Source organism: Dipodomys spectabilis, unplaced genomic scaffold, assembly GCF_019054845.1.
Source record: "Dipodomys spectabilis isolate Male_0828 unplaced genomic scaffold, ASM1905484v1 ptg000137l, whole genome shotgun sequence".
Lineage (NCBI taxonomy): Eukaryota > Metazoa > Chordata > Mammalia > Rodentia > Heteromyidae > Dipodomys > Dipodomys spectabilis.
In genome coordinates, this window is record NW_024870814.1 from 5,767,495 (window position 1) to 5,784,769 (window position 17,275).

The 17,275-nt window shown below is 37.9% G+C and overlaps 1 protein-coding gene across 1 annotated transcript in view; it reads left to right on the top strand.

Moving 5' to 3' along the window:
* Dnah6 (dynein axonemal heavy chain 6) overlaps positions 1-17,275 on the top strand; it is a 193,005-nt gene that overhangs the window by 38,769 nt on the left and 136,961 nt on the right. The window contains exons 13-17 of the mRNA XM_042690457.1: positions 1,655-1,806; positions 4,167-4,319; positions 7,374-7,625; positions 12,051-12,179; positions 13,410-13,523. Of these exons, the coding sequence (XP_042546391.1) occupies positions 1,655-1,806; positions 4,167-4,319; positions 7,374-7,625; positions 12,051-12,179; positions 13,410-13,523 (800 nt within the window). The remainder of the gene's footprint in view (positions 1-1,654; positions 1,807-4,166; positions 4,320-7,373; positions 7,626-12,050; positions 12,180-13,409; positions 13,524-17,275) is intronic.

Sequence of the window (17,275 nt, forward strand, 5' to 3'; positions counted from 1 at the left end):
AATCTGGCCTGGCGCTGGTGGCCCACACCTGTAATCCTAGCTACTTAGGAGGCTGAGATCTGAGGATCACAGTTCAAAGCCAGCCCGAGCAGGAAAGTCCATGAGACGCTTATCTCCAATAAACCACCAGAAAACCGGAAGTGGCCCTGTAGCTCAAGTGGTACAGAATTAGCCGTGAGCTGAAGAGCTGAGGGACAGTGCCCAGGTCCTGAGTTCAAATTCCAGGACTGGCATTAAAAAAAAAAATCCTACAAAACCAAAATAGTAGTATCACATCTCCTTGAAAAGAAGCAGACAACAATTCCTTCCTTTTTATGAGATTATTAAACTAATTTCATCTTCAAAGTTTTCCAAGTAAAACAGTTTTAACTAGCTTATCCCAGGATCTAATCCAAGAAGTAAACGTATCTGGCTGCCCTGTCCCTTAACTTTTAAACGTCAGAAACTGACTATTTTTCAAGACACCAAAGTAAGGCTCCACTTTAAAAAAAAAAAAAATGAAACAACCACCACAAAAAAAAAAAAAAAATAGATGAGCCTATTTCTACTATTTTTGGCCACCTTGTTACACTGATACTTAACAGAAGTAAACTGACAGCTCATGTTATGTTGCAACATCACAGTGACAATCGCATGGGGAGCCTGGCATTTGAACATATGAAATTGACCTAATCCAAATAACTCATTGAATCCATTATATCTTCTAAGTTAATTAAATTTTCGGAGATCGAGAGGATACAGAAATTTTAAATATAGGCATGAGTCTATAATTGTATATCCTTAGGTATCTGATCAGTGGTACAACAAATGTGTGGCCAAGGATAATCAAGGTTCCACTGGTTCCGAGTGGGTTGGAGAATTGATAAATTGGCAGGAGGAAGGTTATCAAAATACAGCTGCAGCTTATAGCAGATGCACCTTGGTAAATGTCTTGGCTATGATGTAAGGAGCTGGAATAGCAGGGAGATGTTGAGGGTTGAGGGAGGACAATAATTTTAGCTATATTTGAGCCCTTGTGTTTCCAGTTTTTATTGTTAATATCTTCAGAATGATTTACTGTGAAGTAGCATGAAGCCCAAGTTCCAGGCAATCGAACTCCAGATTAGAGGCGAGTTCCTCTAAGGTAATTACAGGCATACACACAGCCTTGCCATAAAGTGAATTTCACAATATTTCCGATTACATATTTTTGTTTTCCAATACATATCTTATTTGCACAGTATATTATAGCTTAAAAACTATGTATGCACCCTAATTTAAATATGCTTCCTTGCCTACATATGCAATAATCACGGAGTTGTTGGAACAATGGCACCGGTAAGTTTGCTCAAAGCAGGGTTGCCATAGTTTTCAGGTTGCTAAAAACACAATATCCATGAAATGCAATAGTGAAGGATGCCTCAAGAAGTGATTTTCATCTCTTATCCCTTAATAGGAACTATAAAAAATGTTTACATTGGAAAATATTGTTTTTATATTTCAAGAAAAAATATTATAAAGCATTCTGAAGTAACATTTCAGAATTATACTTATTCTAAGTATCGATAATATGTGTAAGGCTATTAACATGGTGATTTTTTTTAGTATTTTTATAATAATCTTTGAACATTCAATATGATGTTACTTTATGATTTCTGTGAATCATTTTATGCAGATGTTAAGTTCTTTAGTCAACAACTGGAAAAATATCACAAACAGCACAAGGATGCACTCGCTCTAAAACCCACCAGAAATGTGGGATTGCTGCTCATTGACACTAAGCAACTAAAAGAAAAGTTAATTCCATCACCTTTGAGATGCTTGGAGGTAACTATGAGCTGGGAAAAGTTATGATCTCAACAATTATTTCAGAAATTTTTCCAATAACAAAAGCAAAGTTACATTGATTTTTTTTTATATTGCACATGATGAAATTAACATAAGAGTACTGGCCATCCCTAATTTTGAGGAAAAGTCCCATATTTTTTTCTACTGAAAACATAGTTAGCTTTTATGTGCATTCCAAGAGAGAACTGCAGGTCTAAGATATTCTTTTAATTCTATCCCTTTTTCTTTTGTTGGATTATTTCAAGACTTCCTCAGAAGAGAGACCATTGTAACCACTCAGTGTCCTTGTGGTTGATGATAGAATACTGAGATCAAGTTGAAGGGAACATCTGCTTATCTGAAACTGTTCCTAAAGATCTAGAGTTATACTTGTATATTCTCAGGTGCTTCTAGAAAGGTGATATGGAGCAGAGACTAGAGAACTAAAGGGCTAATCCAGGGCTTCTTTTGTCTACATGGTCTTCTTGGAGCATATCTAAAACAGTTTATATGTTGTCTGGCTTCTTTCTTCACTGTAAGGGCAGAGTTGGATAGTTGCAACAGAGATTATGCCTTGAAAGTCTGAAATACTTACTCCCTGACACAAAGAGAAAACCTTTACCACTCTGGAATAGATGATAGAAGATAGAACTTCATAGAAATGACTGTGGACTTGAGCGTTATTATCTGTTCTGTCATTGCTTATTTATCTGAGTATAAGCTTTCTTGTAGCTCTTTGCTTCTTCATCTGCTATAAAAGAAAAAATGCATATAATTAGGAAAGATCAATTTCAACACACAGTTTTGAAAACTACTGTATATCAAGCCAAAGAAAGCTAAATTCAGTCTAGCTTAAGATATCAGAAAGTGTATGGAGTTATGCATCTAAAAAGTCCAAAGATCAGGGGGACACCAGGGCAGTAATCTAGTAGCCCAACAATGTCACCAAGAATCAATTTCTTTCATTCTCCTTTTAGAGCTTTTGATGAATCATCTCCATTCTAAGGGGCCAGCATTTGGTCATGTTTGTGAAATGGTTGTTGAAAATTCCACAGGCTAGGATTTTCCATGTTTGTGTACAAAGTGGAAGGACAGAAAGGGTCCTTTTGGGACAGTGCTGTCCCTAGAGCTTGAACTCAGGGCCTAGGTGCTATCCCTGAACTTTTTGCTCTATCACTTGAGCCACAGCTCTACTTCTAGCTGTTTTGGTGGTTTATTGGATATAAGAGTCTCACAGACTTCCCTGCCTGGGCTGGCTTTGAACTGCAATCCTCAGATCTCAGCCTCCTGAGTATCTAGGATTATAGGCATGAGCCACCAGTGCCCAGCTATTACTCTGTTTTTAATCTAAGACCAGTGTCTGTCCCTGTAAAGGACGGCAAAGACATAATGACGTGCCATCTTCCCCTGGATGATGTAATAAATCTCTGTCCTTTGCCCTGTCTTTTGGCTTGGAGAGTCTAAAACCTTAGTCTCAATATGGATCAATTCCCCTCAATCACATGCTTTCCACTCACCAGGAAAGGAATGGGATTGATGCCGGGGAGGGCAGCACAATGTCCACTACATAGGACAAAGAAGTAGAAACCATATTCACAAGGAATCAGGGATTTAGATAAACTGTTTAAGATCATTTCCTTTTTGGTTAGTATGACTAGCAGTGGTTTAATGAGAAAATTCCCTTTGTATACACTACTGCTTCCAGCACCACTGACCTAACAGATGTCCAGTTAGGGAAATCAATGTTTTAAACCCCACACCCAGACTCCTGGAGTTCCATTTGTCACATACAGCCCCACACCCTTACATGTCAAATAAAGAGGCATGATGAAGGGCTGAGAAAGGAGATTTATTACACAGCACAAATACCACTGGAAGACAGCCCTTCAGCCCATCTTCAGCCATCTGTGGGGGGTACAAACATGAGTATTTTAAATAGCCAAAGGACCAGTGGCAGGGATGGAAAGGACTACATAATTACAATATTTCCAGTCTCAGGCATGTGTAGAGGTAGTCAGGGGTGACCAGAAGTGGAAAAGAAGTGGTCTGACAGTCCACTTTGAAGCCTTCTTTTTTATTAAAGAGTCATTGATAACCTGGTGAGTGGGTCCACACCTTCATGGCTTCCCTAGTTGGTTGCCAAGTGATTCCAGGATGGAATGGCTCAGAACAAAGGACATAAAATTGAGGCTGAAATCCCCAGCTTTTATCCTGTTTAGTTCATTTATGAGCCCAGGTGAGATGAAGTTGTTTCTCATCCAAAGCAGCTCATAAACACCTCTTACATCAGGACTTATTTAAAATACATATTGAAATAACAAATATTCAAGTATTTGTGACTCATGTTTTCTTTTTCTTAGGTGTTAAATTTAATGCTTCCTCGTTTAAGCAAGAAAAAAGTAGATGCCATCATCTCTGAGGCACAAGATGCAGAATACAAACTTCAATTTATGCCAAGTACTACCATAGAATATGTTAACAGCTTAGTGTTTCTTGATGAAATTCAGGAACGGGTGAGTTGATTAGCTCATATAACTCAGTATTCCAGACCTTACAGTTGGAAAGAAACACATGATAAGAAAAAGGGGCTAAGGGTCATAATAAAGCTGTCAAAATGTCAATAACTCTTTTAGACAAAGTAAATGGATGTCTTATATCATAGCAATTATGCCAGTGAACATTAATGAATTTCCCCCTACTCGTCAGGCACTCCATTCATAATCCTTAGGAAAACACAAGAACAATGGATAATTTTTAGTCTTCATTCTGCAGATGAGAAAATGGGAAACAAAATAGGTTATATTGTTCAAAGTCACAGAATTTGTATGAGTTAAAGCTGGAATTTAAATTTGGGTCTCTGAACAAAAAATGAGTATTGTTAACCATAGTTTTTTGTAATTCTAATTTTCAGTGAATGAAAATTGAAAGGTAATCCAGACACTACTCATAAAGGAAGTCTTAACCCTTAATCTATTTTTGCATACTAGTCCATAACCTTTCTGTTAAGAATGAAAGAAACCTAACTCATAGCAGCTTAAGTGGAAAGGTGGATTGTGGAGTAAAAAGTAGATAACATACTCAAAAGATGCAAATGAAAAGATTAGTTCTTTCTGTACCTCAATTACACATACACACACACACACACACACACACACTCACACACACACACAACACATACACACACACACACAATATGTCAAAGATAATTAGGTTTGGGGACTATCTAGAGCCAGGATGCAACAACTATAGGAATACCAGGGAGTCTTCTTCCTGATTCTTCTTCTCTGACTTCTCTCTCCTCTCTGCAAACTAGAAGCTGTTTCTAAATGCTTCAGTAGGAAATATGGCTACATAGCTCCAGCCACTAAGAAAGAGAAAGATCTCTTCTCTTATTCATTCTAAATATCTGGCAGGTGGATTCTGGACCTTCCTTCAGTTTTACAAACTGTCAGGAAGGGAGAATGACATATCTATCACTCAATGGCTGCAGAAGACAACTGCTGTAGGTAGCAGAATGCCACGCCATTCAGAAAAGCCACACTATGTGTGCTCATCTCCAAGAAGTTATCTACACTATCTGGATATTATGCTGCAAAAGCAGTTCCTCATGCTCTACAAGAGATACCTTTTTCTGGAACCTCACCCATTAAATCAGCAAATTCACTGACCACCACTTACTATAGTGCAAGAATCACAGTAAATAAACCTGCTTTCAAGGAATTGAGTGTAGAACAAAAGCAATTTTGAAATAATGAGTCCAGACACAAGATACTATGATAGGAATAGGAAGTCTGTGGTCACTTTTGCCTACAGGTACAGAAGAGTTTGTGGAGGATCAGACATTTAAATGGTGTCCTAAGGCATACCAAGCATTCTGGTAAGCATTCCTAAGAGAAAGAAAATGAACAAAGACATGATGTAAGATGACAAAAGCAGGATTTGGTAATTGATATGTTATGAAGAAAGAGTATTTTCTGATTAAGGCAATATTTTCAATTTTTTAATTTGTGTATATTGACTTGTACAGAGTAAGAGGTTCCATATAGGCAATACAATGTACTTAATTATTTTTATACTCTCTATTGCTCTTTCTTATTTCCCCTTCCTTCCTCTCCCTTTATCTTCCTCTTCCACCTCCCTACAAGGCCTCTTTTACTTTCATGACCTTGGTTGTTTTACTCTTTTGTTTTGTTTGCCCTAGCTTGTGCAAATGCAAAAAAAGAACACTATAGTTACATTTTGCACTATCGTTACATTTATTGTTTAGAAAATGACATAATTTCATTCCTTATGGCTGTTTAAAATCCCTATTCTTTTCTTTGCCAGTGAAGTGCATTTCTTTGTATGTGTGTGTGTAGCACCACCCACAGCAGAGATGCCATGTAATTAGTATTTATTTTTACCTACACGTTTCTACTCAACTCCCTTTAGTTTGATACCATTTTTGTGCTCAGTGTGTACAAAGTATTGTTCTGTATTGGAAGATATCTGCAGAAAGCATATCCTGTTCTCTGTAAGTAAAAAATCTAGAAAGGTAGTGAGATACATAGTAGGCTAATTATACAAGATTCCAGGGCAGACCAGGAAGATTGTTAGGAAGTACACAGGCCAAGAGTAGTGTAAAATGTTAACTTGGACTTTGAGTACAGTGATACAGGAAAGGGCTTATATAGGTAGAGTCATATGAAAGTTGTGGAAATGGAGCAAGTGTTTTCCAGGTAAACTAAGTATGAGGACCTCTAGGAAGAGGGACCAGTAAATTCTGAACCTTGGAGGTGCAGAGCAGCAGTGCTGGATGGAGGGAGGAGCATAAGACCGAATCCTATTTTGGTGTTTGTATGTAAACTAACTTATTGATGGCTAAGAGGAGTGTGTGAACCCTCACCACCAACAGAGGCAGCTGTCCATCCCAGCCCCATGTGTGTGCTGGAGTGGGTGAGGCTACTGAGGGAGGAAGATCTGGAAAGTCAGTCCATGCCTGAGCCAGGGTCACTCTATAAAGTCACTGTGCAAGAAAGAGTGTGCCTAGATTTGGCACATATGAAACAGCACTTGTCAAGGATGAACTACACAGACAGCCCTTTTAATATTACTTATTTTTGAGTAGGTTCTTGTAGGCTTTTCCTGGGCTGTTGACTGCAGCCCTGATAGTTATACCTCCCACACAAACTGGAGTGACAGATGTATACTACATCCAGCCAATACTGATTGAGATGGGGATCTTGGTTAACAAATATTTTCCTGAATGGTCTTGAACCATGAGACTCTCGTTTGTCTTTTTTGTTTTTTATTGTAAAATTGGTGTACAGAGGAGTTACAGTTACATGAGTAAGGTAATGATTACATTGCCTATCAATGCATATCCTGCACAATTAAGAAAATTGGGGGAAGGGTGGAGTTGGGAGGGATAGGAGTGCCACTGATCAAGATGCATTGTATTCATTAGCTGCTTTGTTGAACAGCAACTCTGCTGTACAACCACTTAAAGGTAATAAAATATATTTTTTCAAAGTTGAAAAATACTCTGATTCTTATATATGTAATGAACATCCCATGTTTCTATTTAGATTGAAAGCCTTGAAGAGGAAGGAAATACAGTGATTCAAATGTATAAGCTTATTGACCAGTATCAAGTGGTCACACCTCCTGAAGACTTTGCTGTTTTTGCAACTATGAAGCCATCCATTGTTGCTGTTCGGAATGCCATTGATAAATCAGTGGGCGACAGAGAAACATGCATTAAACAGTTTTGTCAGCATTTGGGTAGAGATCTTGAAGAACTAAACAACGAGGTGAATGAAATAAAACTACAAGCACAGGTAAGCTAAAACAAGATGTTTGGTTCCTTTCTGTCCACATCCCCTCCAGCATCTGTTGTTGTTAGAGTTCTTGATTTTTGCTGTTCTAACTGGAGTGAGGTGATATCTCAATGTTGTTTTGATTTGCATTTCTTTTATGGCTAGGGATGTTGAACATTTCTTCATGTGTCTATTGGCCATCCTCCTTTATTCTTCAGAGAAGCTTCTCTTTAAGTCTTTCGCCCACTTACTTATTGGGCAGTTGTTTCTTTGAGGATTTGTTGTTGGGTGGTTTAATTTTTTGAGTTCCAAGTATATTTTAGATATGAGACCCTTGTCCGTTGTATGGCTAGTAAAGATCTTCTCCCAGTCCGTGGGCTTTCTATTGATCTTGCTAGCTATGTCATTTGCCCTGCAGAAGCTCTGCAACCTTATACAATCCCATTTGTCCAGCCTTTCTTTGATTTGTTGTGTTTCCGGGTCTCTATTCAGAAAATTTCGGCCTGAGCCAAGGAGACCCAGGGTTTCTCCTATTCCATCCTGTAATGTTTTCAGAGTGTCTGCTTTGAGTTCAAGGTCTTTGATCCATTTGGAGTTGATTCTGGTGCAGGGTGATATATAAGGATCTAGCTTTAGTTTTCTACATGTAGTTAACCAGTTTTGCCAGCACCATTTCTGTGCAAAGTATCACTGATATAACATCAAGATAGAATTAGTAAATAAAAATTGGCCATCAACCAAAGATTAATAAAATATATGAAGGTAATCCTCCACTTGGAGAACTATAATACAGACATTGGTGACTACAGTATAAATTCACCTTTGTAACATGGAAATATTAAAGCATATAAGATTATGTGCGTAGTATTTGTCAAGCACTGCTCTTAGGATGTGACATTACATTGTATTTTCTCACAGACAAAAATATATGTAAGCATAATACTTATATACCTCAATGAATTACCAGAATTAATACTTCCATGTATCCACTTCTCATGTCAATAGTACCTTCCTGATCCTTTCTTCATCTCCAAAGACAACTACTACTTCCATTTCTAATGTCACACATGAGTTTGGGCCTGACTTAGAACTTTAATTAACTAGAATCACTTAGTGGCCCCTTTATTTAATTTTGATATATTCCTGATATTCATTCAGGTTATGTGTGTGTTTTATCCATGTTTGTTACTATACTGATTGAGATGGCGTTCATATTTTACATTTTAGTTATCCATTTCATAGTTGGTAGACATTAGGAATATTTAAAGTTTGGGGCAAAAATGAAAAAGAATAATACTTCTAGATGCATTCTTATCTGTGTGTGTGTATATGTGTGTGTGTGTGTGTATTACTTATTTAGTTCTCCAAACACCTATAGGACTTTGTTATTCACATTTTACAGAGAAGGAAATTAATTGATTAATTAATTTATCACACAGATAAATGGTAGAACCAGTATTTAAGTTTACATAGTCTGCTTTCAGTAGCTAATAGTCTACAAGTTAATTTCTATACTTTAACTGTATTGTATATTTATTAGATTATTTGAAAGCATAAATAATTTCCATGATGCATTTATATAAAAGAGATCATTAAAAAAGCAAAATTCCAGCATATATTTTATATGTAATGACACATTTTAAATAGTATGATTCAATCACCGCCCAGCTAGTTCAGTCAGTAGAACATAAGACTCTTAAATAGCATGATTTTTTTTCTTTCTTTTTTCTTTTCTTTTTTTTTTTCTTTTTTTGGCCAGGCCTGGAGCTTGAACTCAGGACCTACCCACTGTCTCTGAGCTTTCACTCAAGGCTAGCACTCAACCACTTGGACCACGGCTCCACTTCCAGCTTTTTCTGTTTATGTGGTACTGAAGATTCAAACCCAGGGCTTCACACATCTAGGCAAGCACTCTACCACTAAGCCACATTCCCAGCCCAGTAGCATTATTCAAATACACAAAAATGATAGCATGAGTCTCTCTAACAAGTACTCTTTTTTAAGCTTGGAGACACTCTTTGGAAACAAACTGTTATTTGATTATTTCTATAAATACTTTCATCTTCCTGTCAAGACCCCCATTCCTGATGCTTGAGAAAGGATAGAAAGCATGAGGGTGACCATTGATGATGATTTATTCCCTTTTGGATGTTTTCCTTTATCCTAACTGGACCTCTTTTGATTAATTCCACTTCAACTCAAAAATCTAAATTCCCTGTGTAACACTGCTTCACCTTTGCTAGCATCCTCTTTTACTTCTTGTATTTCCTGACAGTGGATGGAGGCAGTGAGTTTGCAGTCCACCTGCCAGACCCTAGCAGCTGCCATTGCAGTGTGATTGTGCTGGACCTGCATTTCCCAGGCAGCCGTTACGGCAGGCCATCGTCTCCACCATAGATGTAATCTGCAGCTTTCTCATCCTCATCTCAAACCTTTTCTGGTTCATCAGTTCTCTCAAAAGTTCTCACTATTAAAATCAAGACACACAAGAATGTTAGGACCCCAAAATACCTCATCAAGCCAGTGTTTCAATACAGGTATCTTCTGCCTGGACAGTTACTGCTTCCCTATTCTAGAGCATGTCTTCCACTTTGAATGCAGGGCCACATAAAAGAAGAAGTAATAGACTAGATTGATTGGTCTTCCCAAACTGTATCTATAAATCTCAGATGTCTCTAAATTTTCGCAGGTTCTCCTAAACCTAGTGAGTTCCTTCTCTTTTGCGCCTAAATTATTCTATTTGCAAAGGAGTTTCATTCAACCCTAAAATATCATCTTGAAAACATATGTCTTGACATTTATAGTCTTCATTTCCTCTATTCTTCCCTGTAATTTTATATACATGCACTTATTTTATTTTATTTTTTTTGGGTCCGGTCGTGGGGCCTGAACTCTGGGCTTGGGCGCTGTCCCTCAGCTCTTCAGCTCAAGGCTAGTGCTCTACCACTGAGCCACCTTCCCAGCCCTACATGCATTTATATTTATGGAGTTCCTGGCTCATAACTCCCATAACCCTTAATATTTCCTAAATGATTCAAACAATAAGGCTAAAGTATTTGGCCTTTTATTCTTGGTTTCTGAATAAACTTTGCTTTAGTGTAAAAAAAGAGAGTCTTTTGTTAAAATGTTAGGGTACTTTAGGCCTCAGAATCCCCAAAGTAGGCCATAGGAATGGAAATTATATTCTGATCTCGCCCCACATTTCTGTCTTAGAGCTGGCATAAAGAAATTTTCTGATAGTAGATCGTAAGACCCCCATTTCAAAAGAGATCTTGTCCTGTACCTTGGAGAAAGGAACTATGGACAGAGTTTAGGAAGAATTTGAACAGACCTTGCTGCACTTTTCTGGTAGAACTATTAACATTACATCAGACCTTTCTTTTGTCTAATCATACTTCAACACAATCAATCATGCCTCAAACATTCTTGTGTAATAGTTTCTATTAAAATCCAAAAGGACAAAGTTTGCAAAGCTTCCAGATAGCTGAACATAATGCAGTTTCCTGGAGGGTGGTTGGGCCTTTGAGCCCCTTTCCTATACCTCACTCAAGTTCTCTTCATCTGCTTTCATTGTAATGTCCTAAATTCTAGAAAATTATTTGAAGGGAAGGCATCTTTAGAACCTTGACATGTAGCAGATCACTCTAAGGCACGGATAAGCTAAGCAGAGGATTGTGATTAGCATCTGAAAGTGAGGCAGTCTTGTGACAGAGACCTCAATCTGGGGCATCTGACACTAATTCCAGGTAGATAGTGTTAAAGTTAAACTGAATTTGAAGACATGCAGTTGATTGTTTCCTATTGTGTGTAGAGAAAAGCCCATGCACAATAATATATACATACCTAGTATTAGAGTATAAGGAGAAGAAACTGAATTTGTTTTTCCTTACTCTCCTTAGATTCTCTCTCAAAATTCAAAAAGTTTTCCATTCCTTTATTGTAAAATGGGATTCTTTTCCCTATCATATTCATTTCACCTCTCCTTACCTGATGTCTTATTTGTTGAAGATGTATAGGAAGTAAAGAAATGAGGTAGAATATATTAGATACAATTTATAAACAACTACAGCTGAGGGTGATGGTATGCTTGTAATCCCAGCACTTGAGAGTCTGAGGCAGAAGGATCACAAGTTTGAAGCCAGACTGGACTAAAAAGCAAGTTCCATGCTTGCCTGGGAACCATAGCAAGACTCCATTTCAAATATACTACTACAACTGCTGCTGCTGCTATTACTACTACTACTACAACTAATAATAATAATAATAAATGATTATATAAGCCCATGATACATCTTTATACAATTTTCTATTTTTATAATGCTTCAAAATGGAAAGTCACCATTAGCTTCTAAAACCTTTTTTGAAAGTGTTTATTAACCCATCTAATGTATGTGACCTTCACAAACAGTAGGGACGCTTAACTAAACACTATTTTTAATTTTACAGGATCCACAGATTTTGGATATTTCCACGGACCCAGAGAAAATAAAGGTCATGTTGAGTGATCTGCAATATGTTCTGGATGATCTTCAAAAACGTGCCTTTCAATATAAGTCCTATCAAAAGAATTTCAAGGTAATAACAGTTCTAAACATTTGTTCTTTTAGTGTGTGCACAGCAGTGATATTTATTCACAAACCCTTTCAACAGTGTGACTGAATATGCCATGTGTGGGTAAGTGCATAGAATCTCAAATCAAAATAAAATATACTCCTGCTTTTTTTTTTTGGGGGGGGGGGCAGTCATGGGGCCTGAACTCTGGGCCTGGGCGCTGTCCCTCAGCTCTTCAGCTCAAGGCTAGAGCTCTACCACTTGAGCCACAGCGCCACTTCCGGCTTTTTTCTTTTTGCTTATATGGTGCTGAGGAATCAAACCCAGGGCCTCATGCATGCAAGGCAAGAGCTCTACCACTGAGCCACCTTCCCAGCCCTATACTCCTGCTTTTTAAGTATGTAAAGATAGAACCCACAAGAGACAAAACATATTTTCTATTGAAAGGTAATTGTGAATTAGAGAAAACTTTCACACAAAGAACAATACTTTTTACATGAAAATATAAGAGCATTTTAAATGCAGTCAAAGCCCCTCTATTATGTCTTAAGTAAAGATGCAAGTTTCTTTTGCATTCATATTTGTTAAGTCTATGAATCAAAGTGTTCAAATCAGAGGCGGAAAAATATAATTTGTTATATAAGACAGCTGATGCAAGACCTTCAGCTGATCTCTTAGCAGAAACCTGACAGGTCAGGAGAATAGGATAACATATTCAAAGTATTTTGAAAGAAAAATATTTCCAGTCAGTAATATTATATCTGACAAAACTACCTTTCTGAAATTAATGATAAATAAAAACTTTCCTGGATAAACGAAAGCTGAGAGAGTTTATTATCACTAGACTGAAAGTGAATCCTGCATGTAGAAGCAAAAGTAAGCTAAGTAGCATCATGACAAATTCATGAAAGAAAATGCATAATTGCTAAGTGACACAAGCCAGTCACAGAACAAATTCCACCTGATGTTACCTGCATAAGATATCTAAAGTAATTCTACTCACAGAGGCAAAATGCTATTTGCCAGAGCAATACATAAAAAATATTAAAGAAATATATGGAGTTATATTTTGTTGCCTAAATGACAATTTCTGTATATGTGGGATTTTTTTTTAACCTTAATTCTTCATTTCTATTTCTTCTTTTCTTTGCCCACTTGGACCCTACATTCTATAAGAAGTTACTTCATCAATAATTACTAATGGAATTATAAAAGCTAATGAAAACTAAACATTTTGTTTGTTCGATTTTAAAGGTAGAAGTGTCCAAGTTTGATGCTTTAGAAGAAGTATGTGCTGAACTGAAGCTGAAGCAGTTGCTCTGGGATTCTTTATCTGAATGGGATAAACTCCAGCAAGAGTGGTTAAAGGTAAATATGTGTGTGCATGTATAATTTTATATGCAATTGAAAAAGCAAGACAATATAAATTACAATTTTTTGTTGTTTTTGGTCATGGGGCTTGAACTCTGGGCCCGGGCACTGTCCCTCAGCTCTTCAGCTCAAGGCTAGTGCTCTACCACTTGAGCCACTGCGCCACTTCCAGTTTTCTGATGGTTTATTGGAGATAAGAGTCTCACAGTCTTTCCTGCCTGGGCTGGTTTTGAATGGTGATCCTCAGATCTCAGCCTCCTGAGTAGCTAGGATTACAGGAGTGACCCACTGGCACCCAGCTAAATTACAAATTTTAATAATAGCTTTCTTAGTGTCATTAAAATGTACAATACTATATTTTCATGGAGATTTTTTATCAGCTCTCCAATAGGTCCTTTTGTTGTTAAATACTACAAATCAGAAAGCATTGTTTTTTTAATTAATATATATTTTTATTGTAAAGATACTGTACAGAGGGCTTACAGTTACATAAGTAAGGTAATGAGTACATTTCCAATTAAGCATTGTTACCCCATCCTTTGTTTATCCCCTACCATCCTTTCCCTCCCCAATTCCTCCCTCTCCTCCACCCCCGAAGTTGTAATGTTCATTTTCTTTTTTTTCTTTCCATATATTTTTATTGTAAAAATACTATACAGAGGGGCTACAGTTACATCAGTAGGGTAATGAGTACATTTCCTATCAAGCATTGTTGCCTCCTCCTTTGTTTTTCCTCTACTATCCCTTCCCTCCACACCTCCCCAACTCCTTCCCACCTCCAAAATTGTAAAGTTTATTTTCAACATAGTGTCTTGTATACCTCATCGTTACAATGGGTTAACCTGTTTCCTTATTTAAGCATTTTGTTATATCCCTTCCCCTCCCCAAATTAGAAAAATGTATATACAAGATGCAGGATACCTGAATCAGATACCATGAAAACAGGGGTTATACTGTGGGGGAAGAACATACAAAAGAAACAAGAGAATCACATAGTGCATTATAAGTACATTAAAAACAATAGCAAGAAAGAAAAAAAACCACTTGTGTCCCTATCTTTGGATTCATTTAGCTTAACATCATCTTATATGTACATAGTTTTTGACCTTTTCTGCTTGTCCTAGACATGTACTACTTATTGCAAATAAGGGAAAACATGGGTGGGACCTATGTTTCCTTGGGCCTGGCCTACTTCACTTAGTATAATTTTTCCCAAGTCTTTCCATTTCCTAACAAACAGGACAATGTCATTCTTTCTGATGAAGGCATAGAATTCTATTTTCTTGATCCATTCATCTACTCAGGGGCATCTGGGTTGGTTCCATATCTTGGCTATGGTGACTAATGCTGTGATAAACATGGTTGTGCTGGTAGCTTTGGTATGACCTTGTTTGTGATCACTTGGGTAAAGAAAGATTGCTGGATCATAGGGGAGCTCTATGTGGAGTCTTTTGAAGAATTTCCATACTGCTTTCCAAAGTGGTTGAACAAGTTTATATTCCCACCAACAATGTAGTAGGGTTCACTTTTGGCCAAATCCCCTCCAGCATTTGTTGTTACTACATTTCTTGATTATAGCCATTCTAACTGGGATGAGGTGAATATCAATGTTGTCTTGATTTGCATTTCTTTTATGGTTAAAGGAGTTGAGCATTTCTTCATGTGTCTAATGGCCATTCTTTTTTTTTGGGGGGGGGGGGGTCTGGTCGTGGAGCCTGAACTCTGGGTCTGGCGGCTGTCCCTCAGCTCTTCAGCTCAAGGCTAGTGCTCTACCACTTGAGCCACAGAGCCACTTCCGGCTTTTTTCTTTTTGCTTATGTGGTGCTGAGGACTCGAACCCAGGGCCTCAGGCATGCAAGGCAAGCACTCTACCACTGAGCCACCTTCCCAGCCCATAATGGCCATTCTTACTTCCTCCTCAGAGAAGTCTCTCTTTAGGTCTTGAGCCCACTTATTAATCATGCAGTTGTTTCTCTGAGGATTTGTTGTTGGGGGATTTAGTTTTTTGAATTCTAAGTATATTTTAGATATGAGACCCTTCAGCTGATTGGAAACTTTGGCAAAGTAGCAGGGTATAAAATTAATCCTCAGAAATCAATGGCTTTCCTGTATGCCATAACAAGAAGAACATGGCTGAAGTAGCCCCACAAAAAATAAAATACTTAGGAGTTAACTAAAGAAGTGAAGGACCTCTATGGTGAAAACTTTAAAAACCTGAAAAAGGAAATTAAAGCAAACCAAGTAAGTGGAAAAACCTCCCATGCTCCTGGATTGGGAGGATTAACATCATGAAAATGGCAGTACTGCCAAAGGCTATATACAAATTCAATTCAATACCTATCAATATCCCAACCTCATTCTCCAATGAAATAGAAGGAGCAAACCAAAAATTCATATGGAACAATAAAAGACCCGAATAGCAAAAACAATTCTTAGCAAAAAGAACAGCAATGGAAGAATATCAATTCCAAATTTCAAACTCTACTACAAAGCCATAGTAAAAAAAACAGCTGGTACTGGCACAAGAAGAGACCTGAGGACCAATGGAATAGGAATTCACAGATCTATAGCCACCTAATCTTTGACAAGGGAGCTAAAAAATAGAATGGAGGGCTGGGAAGGTAGCTCTGTGGTAGAGCACTTGCCTTGCATGCCTGAGGCCCTGGGTTCGATTCCTCAGCACCACATAAGCAAAAAGAAAAATGCCGGAAGTGGCTCTGTGGCTCCAGTGGTAGAGCGCTAGCCTTGAGCTGAAGAGCTGAGGGACAGCGCCCAGGCCCAGAGTTCAGGCCCCATGACCGGACCCAAAAAAAAAAAAAAAATAGAATGGAAAAAAGACAGCCTTTCAGTAAATGGTGCCGGCAAAATTGGTTAAGCACATGTAGAAAACTAAAAGTTAAATCCGTATTTATCACCCTGTACCAGAATCAACTCCAAAGAGATCAAAGACCTTAAAATGAAAGCAGACACCCTGAAAACATTACAGGAAGGAATAGGAGAAACTCTAGGGTTCCTTAACACAGGCCAAAATTTTCTTAATAGAGACCCAGAACCGCAACAAATCAAAGAAAGGTTGGACAAATGGGATTGCATGGAACTTCAGAGCTTCTTCATGGCAAAGGACATAGCTAGCAAGATCAATAGAAAGCCCCCAGACTGGGAGAAGATCTTCACTAGCCATATAATGGACAAAGGTCTTATATCTAAAGTTCGTTTTCAACATAGTGTCTTGTACAGGATCAACCTGTATCCTTGTTTCAGCATTTTGTTATTTTCCTTCCCCTCCTCAAATTAGAAAAAAAAATGTATATACAAGATGCAGGGCACCGGAATCAAATACAGTGAAAACAGGGGTTATACTGTGGGGGAAGAACATACAAAAGAAATTTAAAAATCACATAGTACTTTATAAATACATTGAAAACAACAGCAGGGCTGGGAAGGTGGCTCAGTGGTAGAGTGCTTGCCTTGCATACATGAGGCCCTGGGTTCAATTCCTCAGCACCACATAAGTAGAAAAAGCCAGAAGTGGTGCTGTGGCTCAAGTGGTAGAGTGCTAACCTTGAGCTGAAGAGCTGAGGGACAGCACCCAGGAGCAAAGTTCAGGCCCCACGATCTAGAACATTACTTTGGAAACATTTCAAAACCCTTTTAACCCAGACATGTGGCTTCTAATTATAGGCATGAACACAAGTAGGATGAATGAGAATGTAAAATAATGAAGCCAGTGGGTTTTGAACATAGGAAAG